The following is a 26,647-nucleotide window of genomic DNA, read 5'->3' on the forward strand; positions in this document are numbered from 1 at the left end:
TTCCAAATAATGGTTGCAAAAAGTTTTAAAACAGTCATCCGGAATAAGGAATATTTTGACACTCTCACCATAACCAGTGAGTCAAATGATATGAAAAAAAGTACATCCAGTACTGGAAAGCATACACAAAAATGAAATGTTATCTAGAAGAAATCAGGTCTTAGTGAGTACCAGAAGGTGGAAGAAAGTAGCAAAAGAGGAAGTATTGTGAGGTTAGAAGGAAGTTTGTTACTTGTGGAGCATGAATTCCAGAGGGCACAGTAGAAAAGGTGGGCAGATCTGGAATGGGACATGGTGAGGGTTGAGACAGGGTAGGGGGAGAGGTGGGATTTTCATAGTGGGTAGAAATGAGGTGTGGATGAGAATAAGGGAGTAGAAAGCTAAAAGGGTCAAAGCTAACCTGATAGATTTCAGGACCACGCTCATCTATCCTACCTGCAATGTTGCTTTCCCCTAGGAGGCATCCTGAAGCCTACCCTTCCATGAGGCAAAAGCAGAAGGTAATGTGTTGTTCCCACGAGACTCAAGGCATGACCGGCAATACTGTGGCCCTAGAGGTATTTGGAAGCCTAGGAAGGCAGCAGGACATGGTGTTTCACTGTACTTTTCTATAGTTCAAATCATTCTTGGATTGTCTGAAAAAGTTTGTCTTTGAGGTTAGTTGCTTTGGTCTATATAGACCTAAGTGATCTTCCAATTTTGCTGTCTTAATGTGGTTTTGATATTGTTCTTCCGTCCTTAAATTTTTGTCTTCTATTTCTTCCATTCACTTTTTCACAGCATTCACATAATTTATTAATATTTTCCACTCTGTTCTAAGCTGCTAATTCTTTTTAATTAATGTTACTTAATGTTAATAATGTTATTTAATGTTACTTAAAGCCTACCAATACAAGATCTCCAACATTACTAATTTTCTAAAATTATAAGTCATGAAGTTCTTGAGCCTTTTACACTAATTTTTTTTATTATTTTGTCTACTACTATAAAGTATCTCCTCTTTCTCTTTCCCTCCCCTAGTAACTAGACAGAGAATAAAATCAATGTATTAATTTGAGTAGCTTCTTTATATTTTATTATGTTTGCAAAGTCTATTTAAATACAATGAATATGACCCCAATTATTTGTTTTCCTATACTTTCGTAAAGAGAATTTTTAGTTATATTTATAGAAAGCTTATTGGTGAATTGAGAGTATAACTTCTAGCTATTTTATGTATAACAGAGTGATCTGATGTGGAATTTCTCCTTCTATTGCTTCCTCCAGGATTCGCTACTACTATACAGAAATCCCAATGATATTTGTAGATTTGGCTTGTAACCTGCTATTTAAGTGAATAACCATCTGGATGACTTTCTTGACTGATTTTCTGAGATTGTCTAAGTAAAGCTCCAATCCATAAATGAGGATAATGTTTCCTTGTCTTTGCTGACATGTACTTTCTTTTGTTTTACTGTTAGAGATAATATTTCTATTATTATGCCAAATACATGGGGAAAGAAATCATTCTTACTTTACTACCGAACTTACTGGGAAAGATTCTACTATAATACTTTTTTGTAAACAAAATTAGCTCTTAGTATTAGATAAATACTTCTGACCTTTCCATGACTGTGCTTTTTAGGGTTTTTTAACAATATAAATATATAACATATTTTCTTAAACACCTTTTCTGCTCTTATTAACATAATAGTTTAGTTTATGTTGTTTAATTGTTGAAAACAACTAATTGTTTTCCTAATTTTGACTAATGACTACAATTAATTTAACTTGTTCTTAATTAATTTTTGGATATACCATGTTACTACAGTTTGCCAAAATTTTAATTAAAATATTTTCATTTATAATCAATGTTCACATTATTGTAAACTTATCTTTCTCAGCTTTATCCCCTTGTATGGGCATCACAATAATATTTTATTCATAAAAGGAATCTAGTTAATGTTCTTTATTATTGGGATTAATTTTTGTAGCACATATATCAAATCTTTCTTTAAACATCTGATGAAAAAACTTATAAAAAAAAATTTAGACCAAGAGATTTTTCTTCCTTAGCAATGCATTTATGATTTACTCAATTTCTAATACCAGATTCTTGAGCAGAAAATCAAGTGGATGCTGTCCCTTTTTGCATCATATTTGATAAGAATCATTTCATAAAGCATATTATTGTTTATGAGTTTAATATTTTTTCCTTTTACCTGTTTCTTCTCTAATTTTAAAAGATATATCTTTTGGCTTTCTTTAGGCTTTTTAATGTGCTGGTTTTGTAGGGGGTTTTTTTCCACAATGAATTCTCAAAATCGCTAATTTTCCTTTTATATTTTTTCAATAATATATTTTCTTTCAAGGAATTTTTCTTTCAAGGAATTTTTCTTTTAAAGACTTCTTGGAAGATTCTGATAAAAATTGCTACACTGTCACATTAAAACTCTTGAAAATAATTGCTAACTGCTTCTATGATTTTTCCTTTAGCCAACTCATTGTAAGGATACTCTTACCTCCAATTAGACTCATATCCTTTCATTCATGTTTCCATTACTGTCTACTATTTTTGTTGAATTACTTTTCATAAAGGATATGCTTATTATTTCTGCAACTTTTATGTTTATTTCTATTACATCTTTATTCCATAAAATGTGATAAATTATTTTTACAAGTGCCAAATAATGAAGTAAAATATGTATATTCATTAATGTTCTGAATGATAAAAAACCATAAGTCTTTCAAAATCAATGTAAATAGCATTCAGTTTGCTATTCTTTTAAGAACCTATACACCAAGAGAGACAAAAATGGTAGAGTAGGAGGAAAGCAGTTCCAAGATCTCTCCCACAAGTACTCCCCAAAAAATGAGACAAAATAATGATCAGGGAATCTAAAAAGAAGTAATAATAGGTCATAGTTCCAGCTAAAAGATCAGGAATTCAGTCCATAGGGAAGTGGATGCTCTCATGCTTGGCTGATATGTCATGACAAAGTAACTGGCAAGGAAGCTTCACTCAGCTAATTTAAATCAAAGGGTCCTCAATGATGATCCTTATCGACTATCTATAACTATCCTGCTATAGGTGAGATCAATCTCTTTTTGATAAATATTGAATAAACTATGAATGTCTCATTTTGTTCACATATCAAACCTAACTTATTAGAGAACTAGCTTGAGTCAAGCCCAGACCAGAACAATTGCAGCGGTCTCCCAGGATTGGAACAGAATGAATTCAACTGAAATGGGGGCCAGAAGTACAAAAGAAGATGAGCCTAGATTGGTTTTCATGCTTCTGATTTGTGCTTTTGGTGATTCCTCTATAGATGGAAGTAGCTTCCTGAGAGGCATCCTCCACTTACAGTAGATTAGACAGTAAACTGTGACCTGTGGCTATTCAGCAAGGAGAGACATTATTCTCTGCATCCTTAATGACTATAACTTCAAGACAACTGCAATAAACTGGATGCATGAAATATTCGTTGCTTGAGAATGAAATTATGAGTTTGACTGTGACATTTCTTGCTGAAGTAAATTTGAGGATTCTATTTGAATAGCGTTCTATAGATTCTATTAATCGCTACTTTGCCTTTTTTTCCCTAACTCTTATGCATAATTTTCTGGAACAATAATGTTTTTAAATAGCATTTAAAAATCTTTAAAGCACTTTATATAACAATAACTCTTTGAGGTTGGTTGGTTGTTGTCCTTCATGCTCAAAGAGTACCAAAATGACATCACCATGCTGAAGTCAAGGTACAATGTGTCCAACTGTACCTGATCAGTCCAGTAAGAACTCAGAAGGCTCTACCACAAGTCAGACACAAATAGTCTTTATGAACATTTGGAGTACAGATGTCTGTCAATTTGCACATCTCCCATTTCTTCTGAGCTACTGCAATTCTGCTTTGCTCATTGATGTGGGCACAGTACGCTAGGCAGTCCTCTGCCAGCATCTCCCATGTCTCACAATCAACTCCAAAGTTCTTCAAAGAGACCTTGAAAGTGGTCTTATATCACTTCTTCTGACCTTCATCTGAGCACCTGCCTTGTGTGAGTTATCTGTAAAAATAGTCTTTTAGGTAAATGTACATTTGGCATTCAAACAATGTGGCCAACCTATCAGAGTAGCACTCTCTGCAGTAGAGTTTAAATGCTTGAAAATTCAGCTTGAGAAAGGACCTCAGTGTCTGGTACCTTATCTTGCCAGTTAATCTTCAGAATCTACCTAACACAATTCATTTGGAAGCAATTCAGTTTCTTGGCACAGTGCTGGGATACTGTCCAGGTTTCACAGGCATAAAACAATGATGTCACCACAACAGCTCTGTAGACCTTCAGTTTAGTAGAACTAGCTCTAGCAATGTGTACATAACCTCATCATCTACATAGACATCCCTGGAAAGTTTACTGAATTTATATATTGGAATTTAATAGACTATGTCATTGTAAGGAGAAGAGACAGACAGGATGTGAGCGTGATGAAGGTGACGTGTGGCATAGAGTACTGGACTGGTCACAGACTTATCCTCTCCAAGCTAAATATTTGCATTCAACAAAAGTACTGGCCCCAGGGCAAGACTACAAGTCAACAGATTAGAGCACTTCTTGTGTGAAGAGTTTTTTGCTAACTTGGAGGGAAAGCTGAGCCAATACACAATTGGCAACAGTGGAATTCTATGAGGTAGGTACTACCTTCAAGGTACTACTGTTGGTAGTTAGGTTTACCTTAAAATTAACTTCACCATGGTCACAAGGCTAATAAGTATGGTAAATAGAGTTTAAATATAGATTTTGCTCACTAAAACTAGAATTCTATCCCATATGCTATACTTCCTCTGGGTTATATGAAGACCTTTAATTCTTAGCTTACCTCTTTTCATCTTATGTTCAAGGTCAATTTCCTCATTCAAAAAAGGAATGAGTTGGACTAAGTGACTTCTAAAAAATCTTTTACATTAGCTCTGATATCCTATGATGCCTCATCAGAGGGTAAAAAGAGGTTTAAACCCAAATAAAAAAAATTCCTGGTAAAATATATTACAACGACAAGAAATGGATTATATTTTATGTTACTATTTCCAACAAAAATTATGATTTTCTTAAGAAAGGTTTGTTGCTAGTTACAAAATAATATATCTGATGCATTACAGATTCTAAGAAACTATTATAGTATCTCAAAATGCCAATACAAAGAAATCCTCAAAAATTACTTCATGCCAAAAAGCATAAAAACTGGCATTACCACTAAAAGGAAGAGAATGTCTAATGTACAACAAAAAAAAAATCTTGCTAATTTCCTTTCAAAAAGCCTTTTTTTAGAACACCTGCTAAATCTGAGGTGACCTACCTCTCTAATTAGATGCTAAAAATACCACGTACGCTCAAGAATAATAATCTTCAAGTAAGTGTATCTTATAAAAATATAGAAAGTAAAATGGATGACAACCAAGACAAATCAAGATGCTGACTAACATAATGCCTAGGAGCACAGTAGAAATATTAAACTTCTAAGATAGCACCTAACTTCTTACTGTACTTAATTCCTTATAACATTCATTCAAAAGCATTTAAGTGTCCACTATGTGCAATATACTATGCTAAGAACTGGTGATAAGACAATGTTTAGACAATAAGTGTTTAAGACTAAGAGGGCCTTAAGGCTAAGTGAGAGACGACTTCTGAATGAGTGGTCTAAGAAAGCTTTCAAGGAATAGGCAAATCTTGCTTTGTAGTTTATTAATATTATTTTATTAATAAAAATAATTAACACTGATAATAGTGTTTTAAGGTTTATAAAGCACTTAACAAATATTATCTCATTTGAGTCTCAAATAACTTTGTATGATGTTATTATTACCATTTTACAGAGGCTGAAGAGTTAATTGACTTGCCTAGATTCACAGTTAGTAAGCATCTGTTGGAGGATTCAAATTCAGGTCTTTCTGATCCCAAGTTGAGAATTAATGAATGTTACTTTACTATCAATATTTATACTAACCTCATGCAGATAATTTTATGTGGAATATGTTTATAATTATGCTTTAGAATCACACCATTCAGATCATTATTTTATGGGGAAACAATGCCAAGAACACCTATCCGCTCATGATAATCCCAAAGGTGAGAACGTCCCTAGGCTCCTCTCCAAGAAATGGTCTTAAGTAGTCATTCCTAAGTAGGTGACTGCCTGCATTTTGATGTCTCTCTTAAATTGGCAGTATATGAATGAAAGTAACAGTTTCCTGTTGCTATGGAGACAAAAAAAATTTACATTCCTACTTTTTTAATTGCACTTTACTACCTGTCAGTTCTCTTACTGTGTGTAAAACCAGACATGGCAGAGAGATGAGATGTTTTAATCAAGCCATGACCTTAAATAATAGAAGCATAATTCCTAGGAATCATGGAAAGCATGTCACAGAGATATAAATGCAGAGCAGTAGCACATCTTAATGTACAAGGAAATATCATTTGAGATAAAGAAAGTATAGTAACTGATGTTTCTCTGAAAAATAAGCAGAATTTACTTACACTTTAATGTTTCTCCAGCATATGGGATATGCAATTTAAATCGATCACAACTAGGTCCAGGAGTCAAGGAAGTACAGCTTGAAAAAGAAAAAAAATTAGAAAACAATTAACCAAAATATATTTTATATACAGATGAAAGGGTTATAGAAATAGTTATTCCATTTTCCTCCTTCCAGAGAGATGACTACTGAGAATGAAAGAGAGAGACAGAGAGACAGAGACAGAGAGAGAAAGAGAAAGAGAGAAGAGAGAGAGAGAGAGAGAGACATGGGGGAAGAGAGGAATACATATTCTCGTGGGAATTTGTCTTGCTGGAATATATATAAACACACACACATATAGTTATGATGAGGGTTTTCTTTTCCTTTTTTTTAACAAAAGGAAATGTGGCTGTGGGAGGCAGAGATTATAAATGCACGTAAATATAAATATTTTTAAAGGCATGTTAACAAGAGAGACAGAGAGTATCTTGAAGAAAAAACCTTAATGGCCCTGAAACAGAAAGGTTTACTACTATAGCAAAATAACCAAAAATTTTCCAACTAGTAATATCAAAAGCCAAATCTCAACTTTCAGAACTAAGCTTATAATTCAAAACAATTTCCATCCTTTCAGATCCAAAAATATACCACAAAAATAAAAGAGCGCATTTAAGGATATATGTGTATACAGTCTCTTTACAGTCAGTCATTAAGTACAAAATGAGCTAATTTTGGACTGTTCTATCATACAGCTTCCTTTCTTCTAATGTAAATGCAAAACCTCTCGAATTGGCATATCATAATTTAAACTTGAAAAGGACAATAAACTAAGCTTCATTTAGTATAAAATGAAAATATCTAATCTAGTATCTTAATCATCCAGGACTCAATTAGGAGGTTTTTGAACTCAATTACCTTACAAAAAGATAACCACAAGTATAGATGTGTTACTGAAAAGAACCATCTTTGACGATCATAAGTCATGACTGTCAACAGGCTAACAACATAACAAATAAAAATGTCACTATAAAGTGAATCGGGGAAGCTGTATATTTTGGTTTATTGGGAAAATAGCATTTTTAATTTTTACTAAATAATTGTTATAGTATCTATCACAAACACATAATGGAACTGAAATAGGAGAAGGTAACTTAATAGGGGGCAGAGGTGGAAAAGAATTACAAAGTTAGACTAGAGAATGGGAGTTACCAGGAAATAAAGGAGAGAAGAGGTACTCTCTAAGGCAGTAGAAAGAAGGGAAAAGGGTCACAGAGAAAAAACAAAGCATCTAGAGATTCATCTAGGAAACAGTTTCTTATTGCTGTGAAGAATACATCCACATACAGGACAATACTCTTTTGTAATGTTTTATATCTTGCTGAAAAAAAGCCATTTTAGTACCCTGCCACCTTGGTCTGTCCCCTTCCTCCTTTAGCTATCTGCTCCAGCAACTTCCAGGTGTCTAAAATCTCTCATAGGTAGGCTTTCTTCTTGCTGATATTTTTAACAGAGGGTTGGATGGATGTCACCTTTGGCTCCTGATGAGTATCCCCCTGTCAGCTACCTTGCATCACAGGTAACTATATAGCAGCACAGTCTAGTTCAAAAACATGAGATAGAATATGTTCAACTCTTCAGAACTCAAAAAGCTCCTGTCACTCACCTTTGAAGCTCCTAAGAAAGTTATTTTCTATAATGTGATCTATTTAAAAGGCTAGAGACTCTGAGTTTCCTCTAAGATTTTATTAAAAGATTTTCCCCTTCTCCTTCAGAATTTTTGGTTATTGGTATGGTATAGACAAATCAAGAAGGATTTATTAAGCACCTACTCTGTCAAGTACTCGGTTAAACACTGAGGGTACAAAGGCTAAAAATCAGTCCCTGCTCTCAAGGAACTCACAATCTACTTGAGGAGACACCATGCAAGCAACCTTGTACAAACAGACAGGATAACTAGGAGATAATCAACAAAGGGAAGGTGCAAGTATTAAGGAGGATCAGGAAAGACCTCCTTAAAGGATAGTAGTTTAGCTTGGACTTAAAAGAAGAGAGGGAATAGGGGTGGGGTGGAAGAAAAGACAGACAGGGAGAGAAGAGATGAGAAAGAAGAACATTCCAGGCATGAGAGACAGCCATGGAGATGTCCAAAGTAAGTGGATGGAGTAGCTTCTGTGAGGAACAGTAAGAAGGCTAGTGACATTGAACTGCAGAGTATGTGGGCAGGAGTAAGGTACGATAAAATAGAAAAGGTAGAAAGGGGCCAGGTTATGAAAAACTTTGAATGTCAAATAATATTTTATATTTAATTCTGGAGGTGACAAAGAGTCTCCGGAGTTTATTGAATAGGAAGATGACCTGATAAGAATTGTGCTTTAGGAAAATAAATATGACAGTTGAGTGGAGACAAGTCTGGACTGGGTAGAGACTTGAGACAAGGATATCAACCAGAAGGCTAAAGGATATCAACCACTGTCCTGTTCTGTCACGTTGGCCAATCTCATAGGTATCATGTAGTACCTCAGCATTGTTTTGATTTGCATTTTGCTAATCAATAGTGATTCAGAGCATTTTTTCATATGACTATAGATGGCTTTAATTTCTTCATCTGAAAACTGCCTGTTCATACCCTTTGACCATTTATCAATTGGGGAATGACTTGTATTCTTATAAATTTGACTTAATTCTCTACATATTTTAGAAATGAGGCCCTTATCAGTGAGACTGGTTGTAAAAATTCTTTCCCAGTTTTCTATTTCCCTCCAAATCTTGGTTGCATTGGCTTTGTTTGTACAAAAACTCTTCAATTCAATGTAATCAAAATTATCCATTTTGCATTTCATAATGTTCTCTATCTCCTGTTTGGTCATGAATTCTTCTGTTCTCCATAAATCGGACGAATAAACTATTCCTCGCTCTCCCAGTTTGCTTATAGTATCAGCCTTTATATCTAAAGCATGAACCCATTTTGACTTTATTTTGGCATATGGTGTGAGATTCTGGTCTATGCCTAGTTTCTGCCATACTCTTTTCCAGTTTTCCCAGCAGTTTTTGTCAAACAGTGAGTTCTCAGAAGCTGGGGTCTTTACGTTTATCAAATAATAGATTACTACAGTCATTGACTACTGTGTCTTGCATACCTAACCTATTCCACTGATCCACCACTCTATTTCTTAGCTAGTACCAAGTAGCTGATGATTGCTGATTCATAATACAATTTAAGATCTGGTATGGCTAGGCCACCTTTCCCTGCACTTCTTTTCATTAGTTCCCTTGATATTCTGGACCCTTTGTTATTCCAAATGAATCTTGCTATTTTTTCTAGCTCTATAAACTTGACAAATCAGGATGATGATAAATGTTGAAGAAGATGTGGGAAAATTGGAACACTAATGCATTGTTGGTGGAGTTGTAAAATGATTCAACCACTATGGAGAACAATTTGGAACTACGCCCAAAGGGCTATAAAAATGTGCATGCCCTTTGCCATAGCAACAGCAACATCAGGATATCAATGAAGAGCACACTCTATCAAGGGGTTAGATATCCCTCATTCTTACCACATAATTAGCTCATCTATATTTAAATAATTATATATTTCTCTGATATCCTTTACTTTGGTTCTTCAAAGTTTCTGGTTTGTTATGTGTTGCATCCTGTTCACATCCACTATGCACTATCTGCCTTGCCCTTTATGTGATATTCATTTTTAGTTCTTCAGAGATGGCAGTGGTCCATGAATTATAAACACGCACTACCACCAGAATAATACTGGCATTAAAAAGACAGGCCTTTGTTTTTGAGAGTTAGTAGGGAACAGACAGGCTTTTGTAAGCAATATTCAACAGCAAACCAGATCTTTACCATGAGGCAACTGACTGAGAGATGAAGACTACAATACAAGATTTCACTATGCTGACTGCTGACTAAAAAAAACTTGAATACTGAAGTATAGCAAAATGCCACTTATAAATGCTCTAAGATGTCTTCCATCCATATAGCAAATTTAAGATTCCTTGGAAGAATTAAAAACAGACATAACTCTGTTCAACAACACTTTTATAGTAGAAGATATCTTCCCCTGTTCCCCTAGTCGTGATGTGGGGTCAACTAACTCTTTTCCTAAAAGGTACTGAAATTATCAGAAGTGTTGTAGAAAAGGCCTAACACAGACCAGTTCTCTGGTAGTTTAGGGTCAAGAATGGAACAAGAGTTGGGCTATTGATATGGCTTTCTAGTTACCTAATCTCTAACTTGGCCCAGAGGCTTGGGATGGCAGACACAGCAAAACTGACACTAGACTCAATCCATACAGTGTCTTGGCTGAATGGTCCTTTCTGAATATCCTTCTCCTGCCATGGCAAAGTAAATCTCCTTATCTTAACTGCTAAATGTTCCACAAGTATCATTTTGTTCCACTCTTGAGCCTAAACTGCCAGAGAATTGGTCTAAGTCAGGCCTTTCCTACAACAATGCTGATCATAAATATCAATGAAAGTCACAGAGAGGGAAGTTTATGTTTACCAGGGGCCAGTGACACTAATCAAATAAGATACTCCATCTCTCAGCTCTAGGCATTTTCACTGGCTGTCCCCATACCTGGAATACTCTCCCTCCTCATCTCTCCCTCCTCATTGTTCTTCTTCCAAGTCTCAGATAAAATTTCACATTCTACAGGAAGCCTTTCCTAATTCCCCTTGGTTCTGGTGCCTTCCTTTTGTTGATTATTTCCTATTTATCATATATATATGTGTGTATCTTATATATTACATATTACATATGTAGGTATGTATGTGTATGTGTGTGTGTGTGTATACATATATATATATTTATATATATATATATATATATATGTATACACACACACATACACATATACACATATATATCTTCTTTGCATATTGTACATAGTTGTTTACATGTTGTCTCCACCATTAGATTATGAGCTCCTCAAGGGCAATTCCTGTTCCTTGCCTTTCTTTGTATTCCCAATGCTTAGTACAATCCTTGGCAGTTAGTAGGCACTTAATAAATTTCTACCAACTGATTGACAGGTATTTACCATTGATATGGAGCAGGTGTAGTGCAAGCTCCCAAGATGGATTGTCTATAGGGGGTAAGGTTCTTTATATGCCACTATGCTAGTTGCACTGAGTAGAGTCAGTTCTGCTAGATTAGAACTTGTTTCAAAACAACTGTTTCAAACAACACATATTTGTTCTAACATCACTAATGTATTAGGGAACATTCTGAGCATAATTCATTTTGAATTTGCTTCTGCTCAATTTCTTCCTCAAGAAATGTTATGAATGCAGAAAATTGCACCACTTCACAATAACTCACAAGCTGTAACCCTTCTGGTGTCCACTTCTAAACTTCTGTCCTCTGTCAAGATAAGGTGTCATATATATTGTATATGTTCTTGTGCAGTAGGAAATGCAGGCAGAGCAGGACTGGTCTGCTCCACCGCCACCACCACCACCACCATCCCTCTTCCACCATGGCTCAGTTTTGGTCTGCCCAACTTGCTTCACACTTTAGAAGGATACAGGAAGGGGGATGTCGGAGGGAATCACTGAGTAGCAACCCAAAGCTACAGATGCTGCCACTATTTACTATAGTATACACGCATATCTCATATATAAAACTATACTACCATTTTTATTAGATTCCTATCTTTTTTTTTTAACGAGTCACAGATGAAGTTTTTAAGTATTGTGCCCTAAGCCTGTTTTCCCCATAATCCCTGTGGTTTTTATTGCTCAATTTTGTATAGGATGTTGCTTTTTTGGGAACAAATGTCAAGTTATAGCAGCACTGACTATATTAGAACACTACAGAACCTCCTGGAAAAGATCTATTATCACTCAACTGAGTTCATCATCATCATCCACATGGGAAAACAAAGGAGATGAAGAATGTCTATTGTCCAGATTATGACATGTAGAAGTATGAACAATACATAATGCTGACCCATCTGTGTATATATAAATATCCTGGACAGACAATACAAATAGACAAACAATTGGGTCCAGAATTAGACAGGAAGAAAAAAGTGGTGTGGATTGCCTTTGGGAAATTACAAATCTTCTTTAATGATTGTACTTTTTTATATTTAATGCTTCCCTTTAAAAAAGATATTAGTAAATTTGCTAGGGACTCTCTAGTATCCAGCAGGGACATGATCAATGAAACATAAAAGTATTTTTTTTTACTATATATGTTTTTGTTGATCTTCACTAACATACTCACACACACACTCTCCTATAGATAGATATATATCTTAGTATTTTCCAAGCTGCTTCTTTATATACTGTATCTGGTATAGGGGGATTTAATTTTTTTAAATTCCTCAATTAGTTTTCCAATGATTCAACAAACATTTATATTCTTAATGTTACTGAGGTAATTATTCCATATACTATTCAGCAGAGAAGAGAGTTAGAGCAGTAAACAGGGTAAGCACACTAAAGAAAAAGGGAATTAGGAATGGGTTTATTTGGCAGGATAGGCTTCCTTAGTGGGACAAAGTATATATTTTCATCTCTATTTCTCACTTCCATTTCTTGGAACATATCTCTCCAAATACCTTTAGTAAAAGGATCTTACAGTAAAGTAAACCTAAGACTATACTGTTTCTGGTGCTGCAGCATATGGATAAAAGTCCAGCTCCCCAAAATCACTGGGAACAGGCAGAAATGTCTAGGAATAGGGACTGAGCTTCCTCTTTAAAAGTTTGGAGAGAAATTATAGAGAGATCTAGCTAGTGACTACCAAAGGACTCTCTACCAACCACAATCCCTTAACCTGACCCTTTCCTACTATGACACCATTCCCAAATACATATACTCCCTACTCACCTCCAGGTACTCACTTCCATCCATTCTTCAGCCACATTCCTCCAACCTCATCCTTAACGTGGTCTCAAAATGCTGACTCAGCACAATCTAGCCATTTGCTGCTGCAGCTGCTACATTTCATCTATATAGTGCTTTATTTAAGTCAGGGATTCTTAAACTTTTTCCACTCTGACCCCTTCAGCGCTTCTTTAAGGGATGAAAGTGCTTTACATATATTACCTCATTAGACCCTTACAATAACTCTGAAATAGGTACTATTAGAGTCCCTATTTTTGAGATGAGAAAAGTGAAGTTGAGAGAGCCTAAGTGATGTGCCCAAAATCACAAAGGTAGTGTCTGGGGCAGGATTTGAATTCAAGTATTCCTGGCTCCAAGTTATGCCTCCTATCTCCCTCTCTCATTTGGGAGGAAGTGGGAAGGAATTAAAAAGTATATGTAAGGTATTATTTAGAGAAAGGAATGAGCAAAAGCAGGGAGAAATAATCAATATTTTTTTAAAATGTATTGATGCAATTTGTCTTTTAATCACAGTCATTTCTGAAAGGCCTCCTTTCTGACTACCTACAAAAATGAACTCTCTGTCATGAGGCTTCTACAAAGACAGAAAATTAAGCAAAAACCTCCAACACTATAATTACAGATGATAACGTAACAATTCTCTACCGGGAGTCCCCCATCTCTGCTATGAGGAGGGGAGTATGTTTCATCATCTGTTCTTCAAGGTCTCCATTTCTTTTTTCCATTACTGACAGTTCAACTTCCTATTAACTGATCTTTTCATTTATGTTATTGTAGCCACTGTGTATATTTTGTCTCTTGGTTCTCCACTTTGCTGAAGTATTTCTCCCTCCTTTATGCTATATTAGATTGTGACAATCAAAAAAGAGGAGACTCAGAATTCTATTTCATGTTAATTATCCAAGGACAAGAGATAAGAAAAAACAATCTGGTGCCTCCTACTCTGGATGACCCTAGTATACAATACACTCTTGGCATTATGCCAGCACTGATTACAACACTACAGAAAGAACACTTCACAGAATGAATTGCAAGCTACATATTCCAGTAAGCATAGAGAGATTGTTTATGGTACTGATCTCCACTTCTGGTAGTAGAAAGCATTAGATGTTTTTCTAACACTCCCATAAAAGCTAACAAAGATGATCATATGCATGGGATTATGAAGACTCAGGCTAATTAACACTGAAGAAAGAAACATGATTTCCTTAAAATTGCATTTCATAATAAAACTAATTCATATTCCCAAAGGCTATCTTTACAAATCCTTACACCAAAAATTTAGAAAACCAACATCCCAACTAAAATTTTGTTGATAAGTAAAACAACATTTCTTATTTATACATATCACAGTTTCCTGATCATTTAGTCAAAGAAAAAAAGGATTTTTTAATTATAATTAATACTACAGTACCTCAAAAGTAATTTATATTCTGAACAAACCACAGACTATAAAATTTAAAGTTACTACTTACATATTGTTCTACCAAGACAAGAAATCTTCATACATCATGAAACTGTAATCTACCTACCATCTCTGCTTTACTACATTTTTATGGTAATATAGAGTAGAACTGAATTAAATGGCAAAGCTCTCAAAGGTTTTCTTGAGAAATATTATTTACATTAACAAAAACCATTTTTTATCATATTAATCACTGAATTAAAATATTTTTTTAAAAACTGAAAAGTCTGTCAGTAAATTAACATTTATTAATGTCCTACTAAATGCCAGGCACTGTGTAAAACAATGAAGATACAAAGAAAGGGGGAAAAAAAACCCAGTCCCTGTTCTCAAGGAGCTCACAGAACGATGGAGGGGTGAGAAAGGGGGAGCCTTGTGGGGGCAAGAAAACATGTAAATAACTATGCGCAAACTATATACATATATACACACACACACATATATATATATATATGTTATATTTATATATGTGTGTATATATGTCTACACACACAAAGAATAAATTGGGGGTGATCTCAGAGGTAAAGAAAATTAAAGAGGGCGGGAAAAGGCTTGTTGCAGAAGGTAGGACTTTAGCTGAAGTCAGAGAAGTTAAGAGGCAGAGATGAGGAGGAAGACTACTCCAAGCATAGGGAACCACCACTGAAAATGTTCAGTAGGGAGATGGAGTGTCAGGTACAAGGAACAAGTCCAAAGCCACAGTCAGTGTCAGAGTACACAATGTAGAATGTCAGAGGAGAGAAAGAGGCTTAAATGAGAGCTGTTACAAAGGTAGAAATGACAGTACTGTTGGAATTGGCAGGGAGAGGGGAAAAAGATTAAAGAGAACATGGTTGGACTGTGAGCCTGAGTGACTAAGAGGATGATAGTATGATGACACCCCTGAAAGTAATAGAGAAACTAAGAAAAGGGAGAGAGGAACAAAAAACAGTTTTAAAAAGAAAATTTGCAAGCTATAAATGACCACATGAAAACATACTTCAAATCAATAATAGTAAGGAAAATGCAATAAAATATCACTCTATGCAAATAACTGTCAAAGATGACAAAATTGGCAACAATCAACCTTTGAAGGGTTGTAGGAAGATAGCCATATGGATGCACTTCTTGTGAAACCAGAAAGTGGTCCAACTGTTCTGGATTTAAATTTGAAAATTTGCAAGTGACTCAAGCGCCCTACCTTTGACTCATCAAACAAAAGTAATGATACTGGGCATATGCCCCAAGGAAATCAAAGACAAAAACAAAGATGTAACATATACCAAAATATTAATAGTAATATTTTTGGTGGTACCAAAGAACTAAACCAAAGTGGGTGCTCAACTGAAGGATGGTGGGATTATGGTATGTGAATATAATAGGATAATACTATGAAGTAAGAAATGAATAAACTTGCAAGAATTCAGAAAAATGTGAATTTGGATCAACTGTTGCAGAATGAAATAAGCATAATCAAGAAAACAATATGATACAATGACTACAGCAATGTAAATGAAAAGACTGCCAAAAGAAAGTCTTTAACTCAGTACTAGTAAAACCAATTAAGCACTTGGGGAAAGAAATAATAAAAATGCCTCATGCAAGAGAGGTAGGAAATTACTAGGACAGAAGAGGATAAATATTCTCAGATGTTTCTTATAGGGTATTTTTACTTATGGCTTGGGCACTAGTGGGAAACAACTTTGACATAAAAACAAAAGTTATCAATAAAATTTATTTTTTAAAGCAAAAGGTTTTGGGGTTGTCTCTAACTATAATGCTTTTCTTTCTTTTATACTTCACTACTATTACTTATTTCAACAAAGGCATAACCGTTAAACAAGAGAACATCCTACCCAATGTTCACTCAGAATGAGTTTTCACAGCAATGAAAACTGACAAATTCCATTGAGAGCAATCTGTCTATTTCAAGTCCAAGGTCAAAGAAGATTTAATTCATCCTCAATGACAGAAGTTTGTCAGTGACAACAGTTTATGAGTTTCAAGGCCCTGTCACTAACACAGAACAAGTTTCGTCATTATTAGGGGCTTACCTGTATCAAGACAACAATCCAGAAAAGCAAAAGAGTGTTTCTTGGGCAATTTCTTCTTTCATCGCAGATACTGACATTGATTATTATTTTTTTTTAGGCAGTTAGGGTTAAGTGACTTGCCCAGGGTCACACAGCTAGTAAGTGTCAAAGTGTTTGGTCTGAGGCCGAATTTGAACTCAGGTCCTCCTGACTTCAGGGCTGGTGCTCTATCCACTGCACCACCTAGCTGCCCCTCTGACATTGATTATTAACATACATGGTAGTTTTTCACTTGTTGATGACACAAAAAATTCCAGGAAGGAAGAGATTTCTGGAGTAAAATAATGACAAAGGATATGCAATTTTCTGACTAAAGCAGATTTCCTGTAATAAAACTACAAAATTAATAGAAGCATGGAATGTTAGATGGAAAATCCATAGAGTTTATCTAATCATGGAGTTCTTAACCTGGGGTCTGACAATTTTCTTTTAGAATATTTTGATAATTTTATTTGACATATTTTCCTTTGTAATTCTATATTTTCCCTTATTGTGTTCATTTGAAGACATTATTCTGAGAAAGGATTCACACTAACAAAAGGATCCACTGCATAAAAAAAGATTAATTAATTACCCCTGATCTAGTCCAACATTCAAATTTTATAAATAAGGAAACTGATGCCTAGAGAGGGCAAAGTAAATTGTTGAACTTCAAAGAGCAAGTTAACAGGCAAAACCATAAAAGAACTCATGTCTCCAGCTTCCTCATTCAGTGCCCTTTGCACCATGCTAGAGCCCCAGGCCTGTAGTCCAGAAGACCTGAGTTCCAATATGACCTCAAACACTCACTAGCTGTGTGGCCCTGGCCAAGTCACTTAAGCCTGCTTGCCTCAGTTTCCTCTTCTGTAAAGTGAGCTAGAAAAGGACATGACAAACCACTGTAGTATTTCTGCCCAGAAAATCCCAAACAGGGTCATGAGAAGTCAGACACAACTGAAAAAAGACTCAACAACAACAACAAATCTGTTTCACAAACAGGGATGAGTTGGCCAGATGAAGGCAAAACGGGAGAGGAGAAAGGCACAAGGACGTACAAAAGGAGAACTGACGAAGTGGTGAAACTAAGGTAATGTATAAATAAAAATTATCAACAAAAAGTTAGATTATACTTTTATATTTTTTATTATACTCTTTCATATTTTTCATATTTTATACTTTTATATTTTTTATTATATTCTGTTTTCCAAGAATATCCATTGTAAGAGGAAAACTATTGCCATTACCAATATGTGTCACTTTTTTTCAAAAGTCTGAGAATCTCTAAACCACTTTCATTATAAAAATGTAACAATTTTTTGTTTAATACAATAGTCATGACTAAGTCCCTGGGTTCAACAGAATGTCTCTTTTAATACAAAATAGAAGTACATGCGCAATGACCTAGCTCACTGTTAAAAGGAAGCTATACGACTACAAGATTCTCATCATGGAGAAAAGATATCATTTTTGTGATAATCACCTGAATTTCAAGCAGTTTAGACCAGGAGTTCTCAATCTTTTTTGGTGCCTATACAATCTGGCTTTCAGTATATTTCTGTAAGCTTTATTCAATATGAAAGAAAATAAATCCTAGAGTTCACCATGCATATGCACATAAAAATAAAATAGATTAATTTTTCATAATGAAAAATTTATTTAGTACATAACATTTTTAACTTCATAAAGTTGTTATATGTTTATTAAAACACAGTCAAATATATTAGCGAAACTCTTGATTCTATTTCTTATCAATGAACAGTTTTAATCTAGATATGCTGTTTGAAAGAGACACCTACACATCATATAAAGCTTCCAATTTCTTTCTTCCTTTAGATATAACTGAGAACAGGAAAGAAAATCTTAATTCACAGAGATAAGTTGCATTAATAGAAATGAAGTCTTATGAGCATATTTAATAAAAATGAGACAGGTTTCTCCAAGGATAAACCAAAAATTCTGTAACTTCATTAATTAGAAATCAGTCTTAAGTTCCTAGTTATCACAGAGACAAATTAGTTTGTCTTTCATTGTCACTAATTTTTTCTAGCTCACCATTAAAAGGTTTTCATATCCAAGTCTCCTTCATCTGATTTTGGTCAATAGGAATCATTCCTCCAAGTGTCTCTTTCAAATTTTCCACATGCACCATAACATTATGCTTCCTCCCTTTCTCACTATACCCCCACCTCTTCACTGTTCTCTCTCTATTCCACAAATTTTTCAATAACATTTGTACTTTTGCGAATATTTTATCTGTTAATTATTTGTTTATTATAATATAATTAGAATAATTTAGTTATTAGGAAAGGATAATGTAGTGATTCAGCAAATATTGCCCATGTCCCCTTGACAAGTTTCACATACCCAAGGATGAGAATCTTTGATCCTACTGTAAACTAATTTCTTCTCTACCAGCTTCCATGAGGCATCTATTCAGAGGTGTCACACTGTATTAGGTAGGGCATTATAGACTTGGGGGTTGATATAACCTAGGTTCAAATCCTGCCTCAGACACTTACTAGATATGTGACCTTCAGCAAATCACTTAACCTCTTTGCAGCTCAGTTTGTTCATCCATAAAACAAGGGGGTTAGATTTGAAGATGCCCAAAAGCCCATTCCAGCTCCAAATATATGATGCCACGATACTATGATCTTCCTCACTTCCCACCCCATTGGGATTCTGATCACCCTGAAGCAAGGGAAGTTGGTCTTTAACTCCTATATGATCCTGGGCAAATCACTTAACTACTGTCTGCCTCAGTTTCCTCAACTGTAAAATGAGAGTGACAATAGCACTTACCACACAGGGTCATTGTAAGGATCAAAAGAAATATCTGTAAAGCACTTAGCCTTGTGCCTGGCACATAGTAAGTGCTTAATAAATACTTGTTCCCTTCTCCCTCCCCCACACCCTTTCTTTAAGAAGGGCAATAAAACTTGAAACTTCACCAGTCAAACTTAGCTCCATGTGGTCTCCTCAACCAACTTCCACTCTGACACTGTGGTTCTCTGTCACATGACACATCTTCATGTGTGGCTTCAAGTGCCAATAAAACAGCTTTAATCCATGCCATTTTCAGTAGGTTCTTGAGAAAATGCTATCAATGTGTTGAAGGCAAGCAACATTAACCTAGAAAAAGTTTCTACTTCTCATTCCCCAATGGCTGAAAACGAAACCAGACAGATGAAAAACAGCAACTATATCTGTATTTTTGTTATAATATTACAAAATAAGATCAAAATATATAAATTCTAAATTTTTGCACATAAAAATGATCAAAGTCCTATGAAATCTTAAAGCAACAGAACAGATAATCTACATGACTATTAACTTATTCATTTAAAAAGAAAAGGGCCTTGGATTGAATCAGAAGAGAAAAATAACAGAAACAATTCAAGTAGTTTCTTTACATGGAGGAAGATTGAAATTAAACACCAAGGACAGTGAAAAAAATAGTACAAGAGTGTTGAAGAGAGATAATACATTTAGTGTATTCCTTTTCTACATAATAAATGATGGACAGATGGTAAGGAAGGGAGGGGAAAAGATAGATTCCCTAAATAATTCTGAAAGTTTGGAAATGAGATATGTATAGGTTATCATTCTAGAGACTAATGAAGATAGCTCTTGGTACACTGAGCCATGAAAACTCAACCACTGGTCCTAAGAGGACCAAATTAAAGTGCACAAAAGTCCTAGCCCCTCAATGGTTTTGTTCCATCTAGTTCAACCTCCTCATTTTGCAGGTGAGAATGTAATAGGTCTAAAAATGTTAGCTAAACTGCTCAAGATCAATCAACAGTGAGTGGCAGAGTTAGAATTTTCTTTTTTAAAAAAACAAAATTTTATTGATATGTTTTACTTTTATGTCACCTCAATGTCCCCCTCCATGCATTTGTTTACACTCTCCCATAAAGCCATCTCTTAGAGAATATTTTTAAAAGAAAAAGAAGATGGCAAATTAGAAGCAATCCAGTTGAACTCTCATAACATTTCCCTCCAAACAACTTTAAAATAATGCCTCAAATCAAACTTTGCAGCAGCAGAGCCAACAAAAAGTCAAGATGAGACATTTTTCCAGCCCAAGAAAATTTAAGTAGTCAGAAGGCAGACCCTGGAGGGGAGGCCTGTCCTAAGCCCACACATATGGCAGCTGCAACAGCAGCCACAGCTATAAGAGCTTTGGGAGCTCTCAGCCCAGACACGGTAAGGGTCAGACAATTAGTCAGAAAGAGATTATAGGAGGATCCTCTATGGGTACTGCTGGCACTGATTGTCAACTCTATTGCTTATATGCAGTTCTGGGTCCCAGTTCCAGGGTGGAGAAGAGCACTAGGGGTCAGTCACAAGGGAGCAAGGGCTCTGGTCACAGGTCCAAGGCAAAGAGGAACACTAGCTCTTGTGGCTACAAGGAACCAGGGACCCTTGCCTGGGTAAAGACCAGAGTGCAGATAAGGAGAGCAGTGACCACACCTCTCTCCAAATCACACCACCTTGGAAGCACCAAAAACCTGCAGACCTCCAACTAGCTCCAGAAAAGTGACACAAAAAAGCCTGAAGCTTGAGATAATGCCTTAACATAAAGTTCAAAGTCAGGAAATAGGCTGGGAAAATGAGTAAACAACAAAAGATGAATTTGACCATAAAAGGCTACTACAGTGGTAGGGAAGACCAAGACATAAAACTCAGAAGAAGATAACAATGTGAAAACAGCTACAAACAAAGCCTCAAAGAAAAAAATGCTAATTGGACCCACAAGCCCATCAAGAATTCCTTGAAGAGCTAAAGAAATAAGAGTGGCAGAGGGAAAAAAAATGGGAAAAGAAATGAGAGTGATATAAGAACATTATGAAAAGAGAATTAACAGCTTGGTAAAAGCACCAATAAAAGTAGTAAAGAAAATAACACCTTAAAAAACTGAATTGGCCTATCAGATTGGCCAACATGACAAAACAGGAAAATGATAAATGTTGGAGAAGATGTGGGAAAATTGGAACACTAATGCATTGTTGGTGGAGTTGTGAAATGATCCAACGATTTTGGAGAACAATTTGGAACTATGCCCAAAGGGCTATAAAAATGTGCATACCCTTTGACCCAGCAACAGCACTTCTAGGGCTGTATCCCAAAGAGATCATACAAATGGGAAAAGGACTCACATGTACAAAAATATTCATAGCAGCTCTTTTTGTGGGTGGCAAAGAACTGGAAATTGAGAGGATGCCCATCAATTGGGGAATAGCTGAGCAGGTTGTGGTATATGAAATGATGAACAGGCAGACTTCAGAAAAACCTGGAAAGACTTGTATGGTCTGATGCTGAGTGAAGTGAGCAGAACCAAGAGAACATTGTACACAATAACAGCCACGTTGTGCAGTGACTAACACTGACAGACTTAACCCTTCTCAGCAATACAAGGATCTAAGACATCTCGAGAGGCCTCATGATGGAAAATGCTATCCACATCCAAAGAAAGAACTATGGAAGTTGAATTGCTATCATTTTTTTTCTCTTCTGTTGAGTTTTGTTTCCTCTTTCTGAGGTTCCTCTTATTGGTTTTAATTTTTACTTACAACTTCACTAATGTGAAAATATGTTTAATAGGAATGTAAATGTATAGCCTATATCAGATTGTATGCCGTCTTGGAGAGGATGGTGGGGAGGAAGGGGGAGAAAAATTTTAAACTCAAAAGAATATGGAAGTGATTGCTGATAAATCAAAATAAATTAATAAAATTTTTTAAAAACCCACAGAATTGGCCTAATAGAAAAAAGAGGTACAAAAGCTCACACTGAAGAAAATAATTCCTTAAAAATTAAAATTGGGCAACTGGAAGCTAATGACTCTGTGAGACATCAAGAAAATATGAAACATCTCATTTAAAAAACTAACCTGGAAAACAGATCAAAGAGAAATAATTTAAGAATTACTGGACTACCTGAAAGTCATGATCAAAAAAAGAGCCTAGACATTATATTTCAAAAAATTATCAAGGAAAACTATCCCAATATCTTAGATCCAGAGGATGAATAGAAATTGAAAGAATCTACCCATCACCAAAGAAAAAGATCCCAAAATAAAAGCTCCCAGGTATGTCAAGCAACTAGAAAAAAAAAAATTCAAATACTGTGGAGCCACTGGTATAGATTGTGACTATGGTCAGGATCACAAAAGATTTAGCAGCATCCAAGTTAAAGGAGCAGAGAGCTTAAATTATGATATTCTGAAAGACAAAGGAGATAGGATTACAGCCAAGAATCACCTACCCAGCAAAACTGAGTATAATCCTTCAGGGGGGAAAATGGACATTCAGTGAAATAAAAGACTTTCAAGCATTCTTGATGAAAAGACTAGAGTTGAATAGAAAATATGACTTTCACATACAAGGCTCAAGAGAAGCATGAAAAGGTAAACAGGAAAGAGAAATCATAAGAGATTTATTAAAGTTGAACTGTTTACATTCCACATATGAGAAGATAATACACATAACTCCTAAGAACTTTATCATTATTAGGGCAGCTAAAAGGAGTTTACATAGACAGAGGACAGGGCACCACTGTGAATCGAATGTCTTGGAATGATCTCCAAAAAAAATGAAGGGGTGAGAAAGAGGGATACACTTGGAGAAGGGAGAGGCCAGAGGTAAATGGGGAAATTTTTCTCATATAAAAGAGGCACACATAATTTTTAAAAAAAAAAAAAGAGGCACACAAAGAAGAACTTTTACAGTGGAGAGGGAAATTGGGGTGGGGATAGGGGTGGTGGGCAATGCCTGAACCTCATTCTCATCAGAACTGATACAAAGAGGGGAAAATAAACTAACACATACACACTCATACTCACACACACACACACACACACACACACACACACACACACACTCAGTTATGTATAGGAATGTAACATACCCAATAGGGTAACAGGAAGGGAAGAGGATTGGTGGGGAGGGAGAGATGATAAAAAGGAGGACAGATTAAGGGAGACAGTGGTTAAAAACAAAACAGACTTTTGAGGAGGGACAGGATAAAGAGAAGGAAAGAAGAAAATAGGATAGAGGGAAAAACACAACTAGTAGTAATAATTGCAAATGTGAATGGGATGAACTTACCCACAAAACAGAAATAAATAGCAAAATGGAATAGAAACCAGAATCCAAAAATATGTTGCTTATAATAGACAGACTTGAAATAGAAAGACACACATAGAGTTAAAATAAAAGACTGGAGCAGAATCTAAAATGCTTAGGCTATACTAAAAAGACAGGGGTAGCAATCATGATCTCAGACAAAACAAAAACAAAAATAGACCTAATTTAAAGGGATAATCAGGGAAAGTACATTTTGCTAAAAGGTACCACAGACAATTAAGTAAGATTAAAAAATTTTACAGCAAGTTTCTCTGATAAAAGCCTCATTTCTTAAATATATACTGAGTATAGAACTAAGTCAAATTTATAAAACTAAGAGTCATACCCCAAAGGATGGGTCAAAGGATATAAACAGCTAATTTTTAGAAGAAGAAATCAAAGTTACCTATAGTGATATGAAACAATTTTGTAAATCACTAGTGATTAGAGAAAGGTAAATTAAAACAGCTCTGAGGTACCACCTCACAACTATAAAAACGACAAATTCTGGAGGGTATGAGGAAAAATAGAACACTAATGACGTGTTGGTGGTATAGTAATGATCCAACCATTCTGGAGAAAAATTTGGAACTATATCCAAAGGGCTAAAAAACGGTGCATACTCTTTGACCCAGCAGTATTATTACTAATTCTATATCACAAAGAGATCAAAGAAAAAGGAAAAGGACTTACATGTACAAAAATGTTTTTAGCAGTTCTTTTTGTGGTGTCAAAGAATTGAAAATTGAGGGAATGCTCTTCAATTGGGGAGTGGCTGAACAAGTCGTGGCATATCATTATGATGAAATACTACTGTGCTATGGAAAATGACAGGTTAAGGTGTTCAGGAAAACATGGCAAGATCTATATGAACTGATGAAAGTGCAGTGAGATGAACCAGGAGACTACAGTTCCCAGTAACAGCAATGTTGTAACGATCAACTGTAAAAGACTAGGCTACTTTGATCAATACAATGATTGAAGACAATTCCAAAGAACTCATAAGGAAAAAATGCTATCCACCTTCAGAGAGAAAACTAATGACCTCTGAGTACAAATCGAAGTATAATTTTCTCACCTTATTTTTCTTGCTTTTTGAAATATGGGAATATGAAAATGTGTTTTGCATCATATTGCTTGGCTTCTCAGTGCATGGGGGAGGGCATGAGAGGGAGAGAATTTAGAACTCAAAATTTACAAAGAAAAATAAATAATAAATTTGAAAATGCAAAAAAAAAGATGAGAAATAAATTAACAAAACCAAACAACATATTTTTTTAAATCTGACATTTTATGCAAATTTAAATACCTGATCCCTACCTGTGCTTAAGAAAAGATTGTAGAATGGTGGTATCTTCTCATATGACTTCTAAGCTTGTTCTTTAAAATTTTACAACATTCAATTTTGATTATTTTGTGGCTATTCTTTCCAATTATATTGTTGCAATCATTATGTATACTGTTTTCAGAGCCAGAATTTTCAAATCCAGGTCTTTTGATTCCTGAGTCAGAAAGTCTCTAGCTATCTAAAATGAAATTTTTATCTTCCTTCTTTTCTGGGTAAAACATACAATATAAATTCCCTTTGCAGTAAACAAACCATTAAATACCAAGTATTAACTGAGATTTCAGTTGTCTTTTTACCTTTATACAGGGGATGCTGTCTTTTTCTTGCAATCATACAATCTTTTCCTCTAAAAATAGCTTCCCTTATAACAGAATGTTTGATACCTATCTGAATCCATCCTCAATTATTAATAAAACTCCTATCCCCTCACTCTCTCCCCATCCCAGTGATTCTAAAGTCCTGGCTGTCATTCAAAGCCCATACTCCATTCCCTATGGTCCCCTACCTCATTCCCATGGTCCTCAACCAAACTTCCTAAATGTGCCACCCTAGAGATATTTACCCATTCCACTGTGCTCTCTGGAATGCCTGCTCCACAGCTAACAAATCAGCTTTCATTTTAAACCTTTTCCTTTCTCACTGCTTCATTTTTTTTTCACTCACTTAGCAACCCTTTCCAGCACTAGGTGGGTACACTTTCAATCATTACTCCTCTATTCCATCAGTGCTCAACATAGGAGAGCTAGAACACTGCTTGCTCCCCTCCTTTCCCTCTACCTCAATCACTCAGTAACCTCTCCTCCTTTGAGGTTCATTGAATCCATACATATCACCCAATAAGATTCTGGTAGTTTTTCTCTACTGACCTCCAAGACACACCCCTTCTTACCTCAAGGAGTTCAATGGTTGGCTCAAAGTTTTTCTCTCCTCCTCAACTCCAAAACTCATATTAGGAGACTTCAAGATACACACTGATACTAGTTCAAACATCCTAATATCCCAGTTCCCCAACTTACTCACTTACCATGACTTACTCCTCTACCTCACCTCAGCTACACAAAGATAAAATCATAAGTTTGAAACTGTTATCATTCCTAAAATGTTCCACCTCCAGGATCAACAGCTCAGAAATCCCCTTATCTGATCATAATCCATTGTCTTTCCACTTCTCTTTCTGCCTTGAAACTCCTAACTTCATTTTTCATCATCCAATTCCACTACTCCTCAAGCCTTTCCCAGGACATCACCCCCTGCACTGTCTATACTCTCCTCCCTTTT

General features: G+C 35.4%; 1 protein-coding gene across 1 annotated transcript in view; it reads right to left on the reverse strand.

Annotated features, from left to right (window-relative positions):
- BABAM2 (BRISC and BRCA1 A complex member 2) overlaps nucleotides 1–26,647 on the reverse strand; it is a 588,974-nt gene that overhangs the window by 518,148 nt on the left and 44,179 nt on the right. Inside the window, exon 3 of the mRNA XM_020983778.2 lies at nucleotides 6,520–6,596. Within this exon, the coding sequence (XP_020839437.1) occupies nucleotides 6,520–6,596 (77 nt within the window). The remainder of the gene's footprint in view (nucleotides 1–6,519; nucleotides 6,597–26,647) is intronic.

The sequence above is a fragment of the Phascolarctos cinereus genome, unplaced genomic scaffold (assembly GCF_003287225.1).
Source record: "Phascolarctos cinereus isolate Bilbo 61053 unplaced genomic scaffold, phaCin_HiC Scaffold_2;HRSCAF=192, whole genome shotgun sequence".
Classification (NCBI taxonomy): domain Eukaryota; kingdom Metazoa; phylum Chordata; class Mammalia; order Diprotodontia; family Phascolarctidae; genus Phascolarctos; species Phascolarctos cinereus.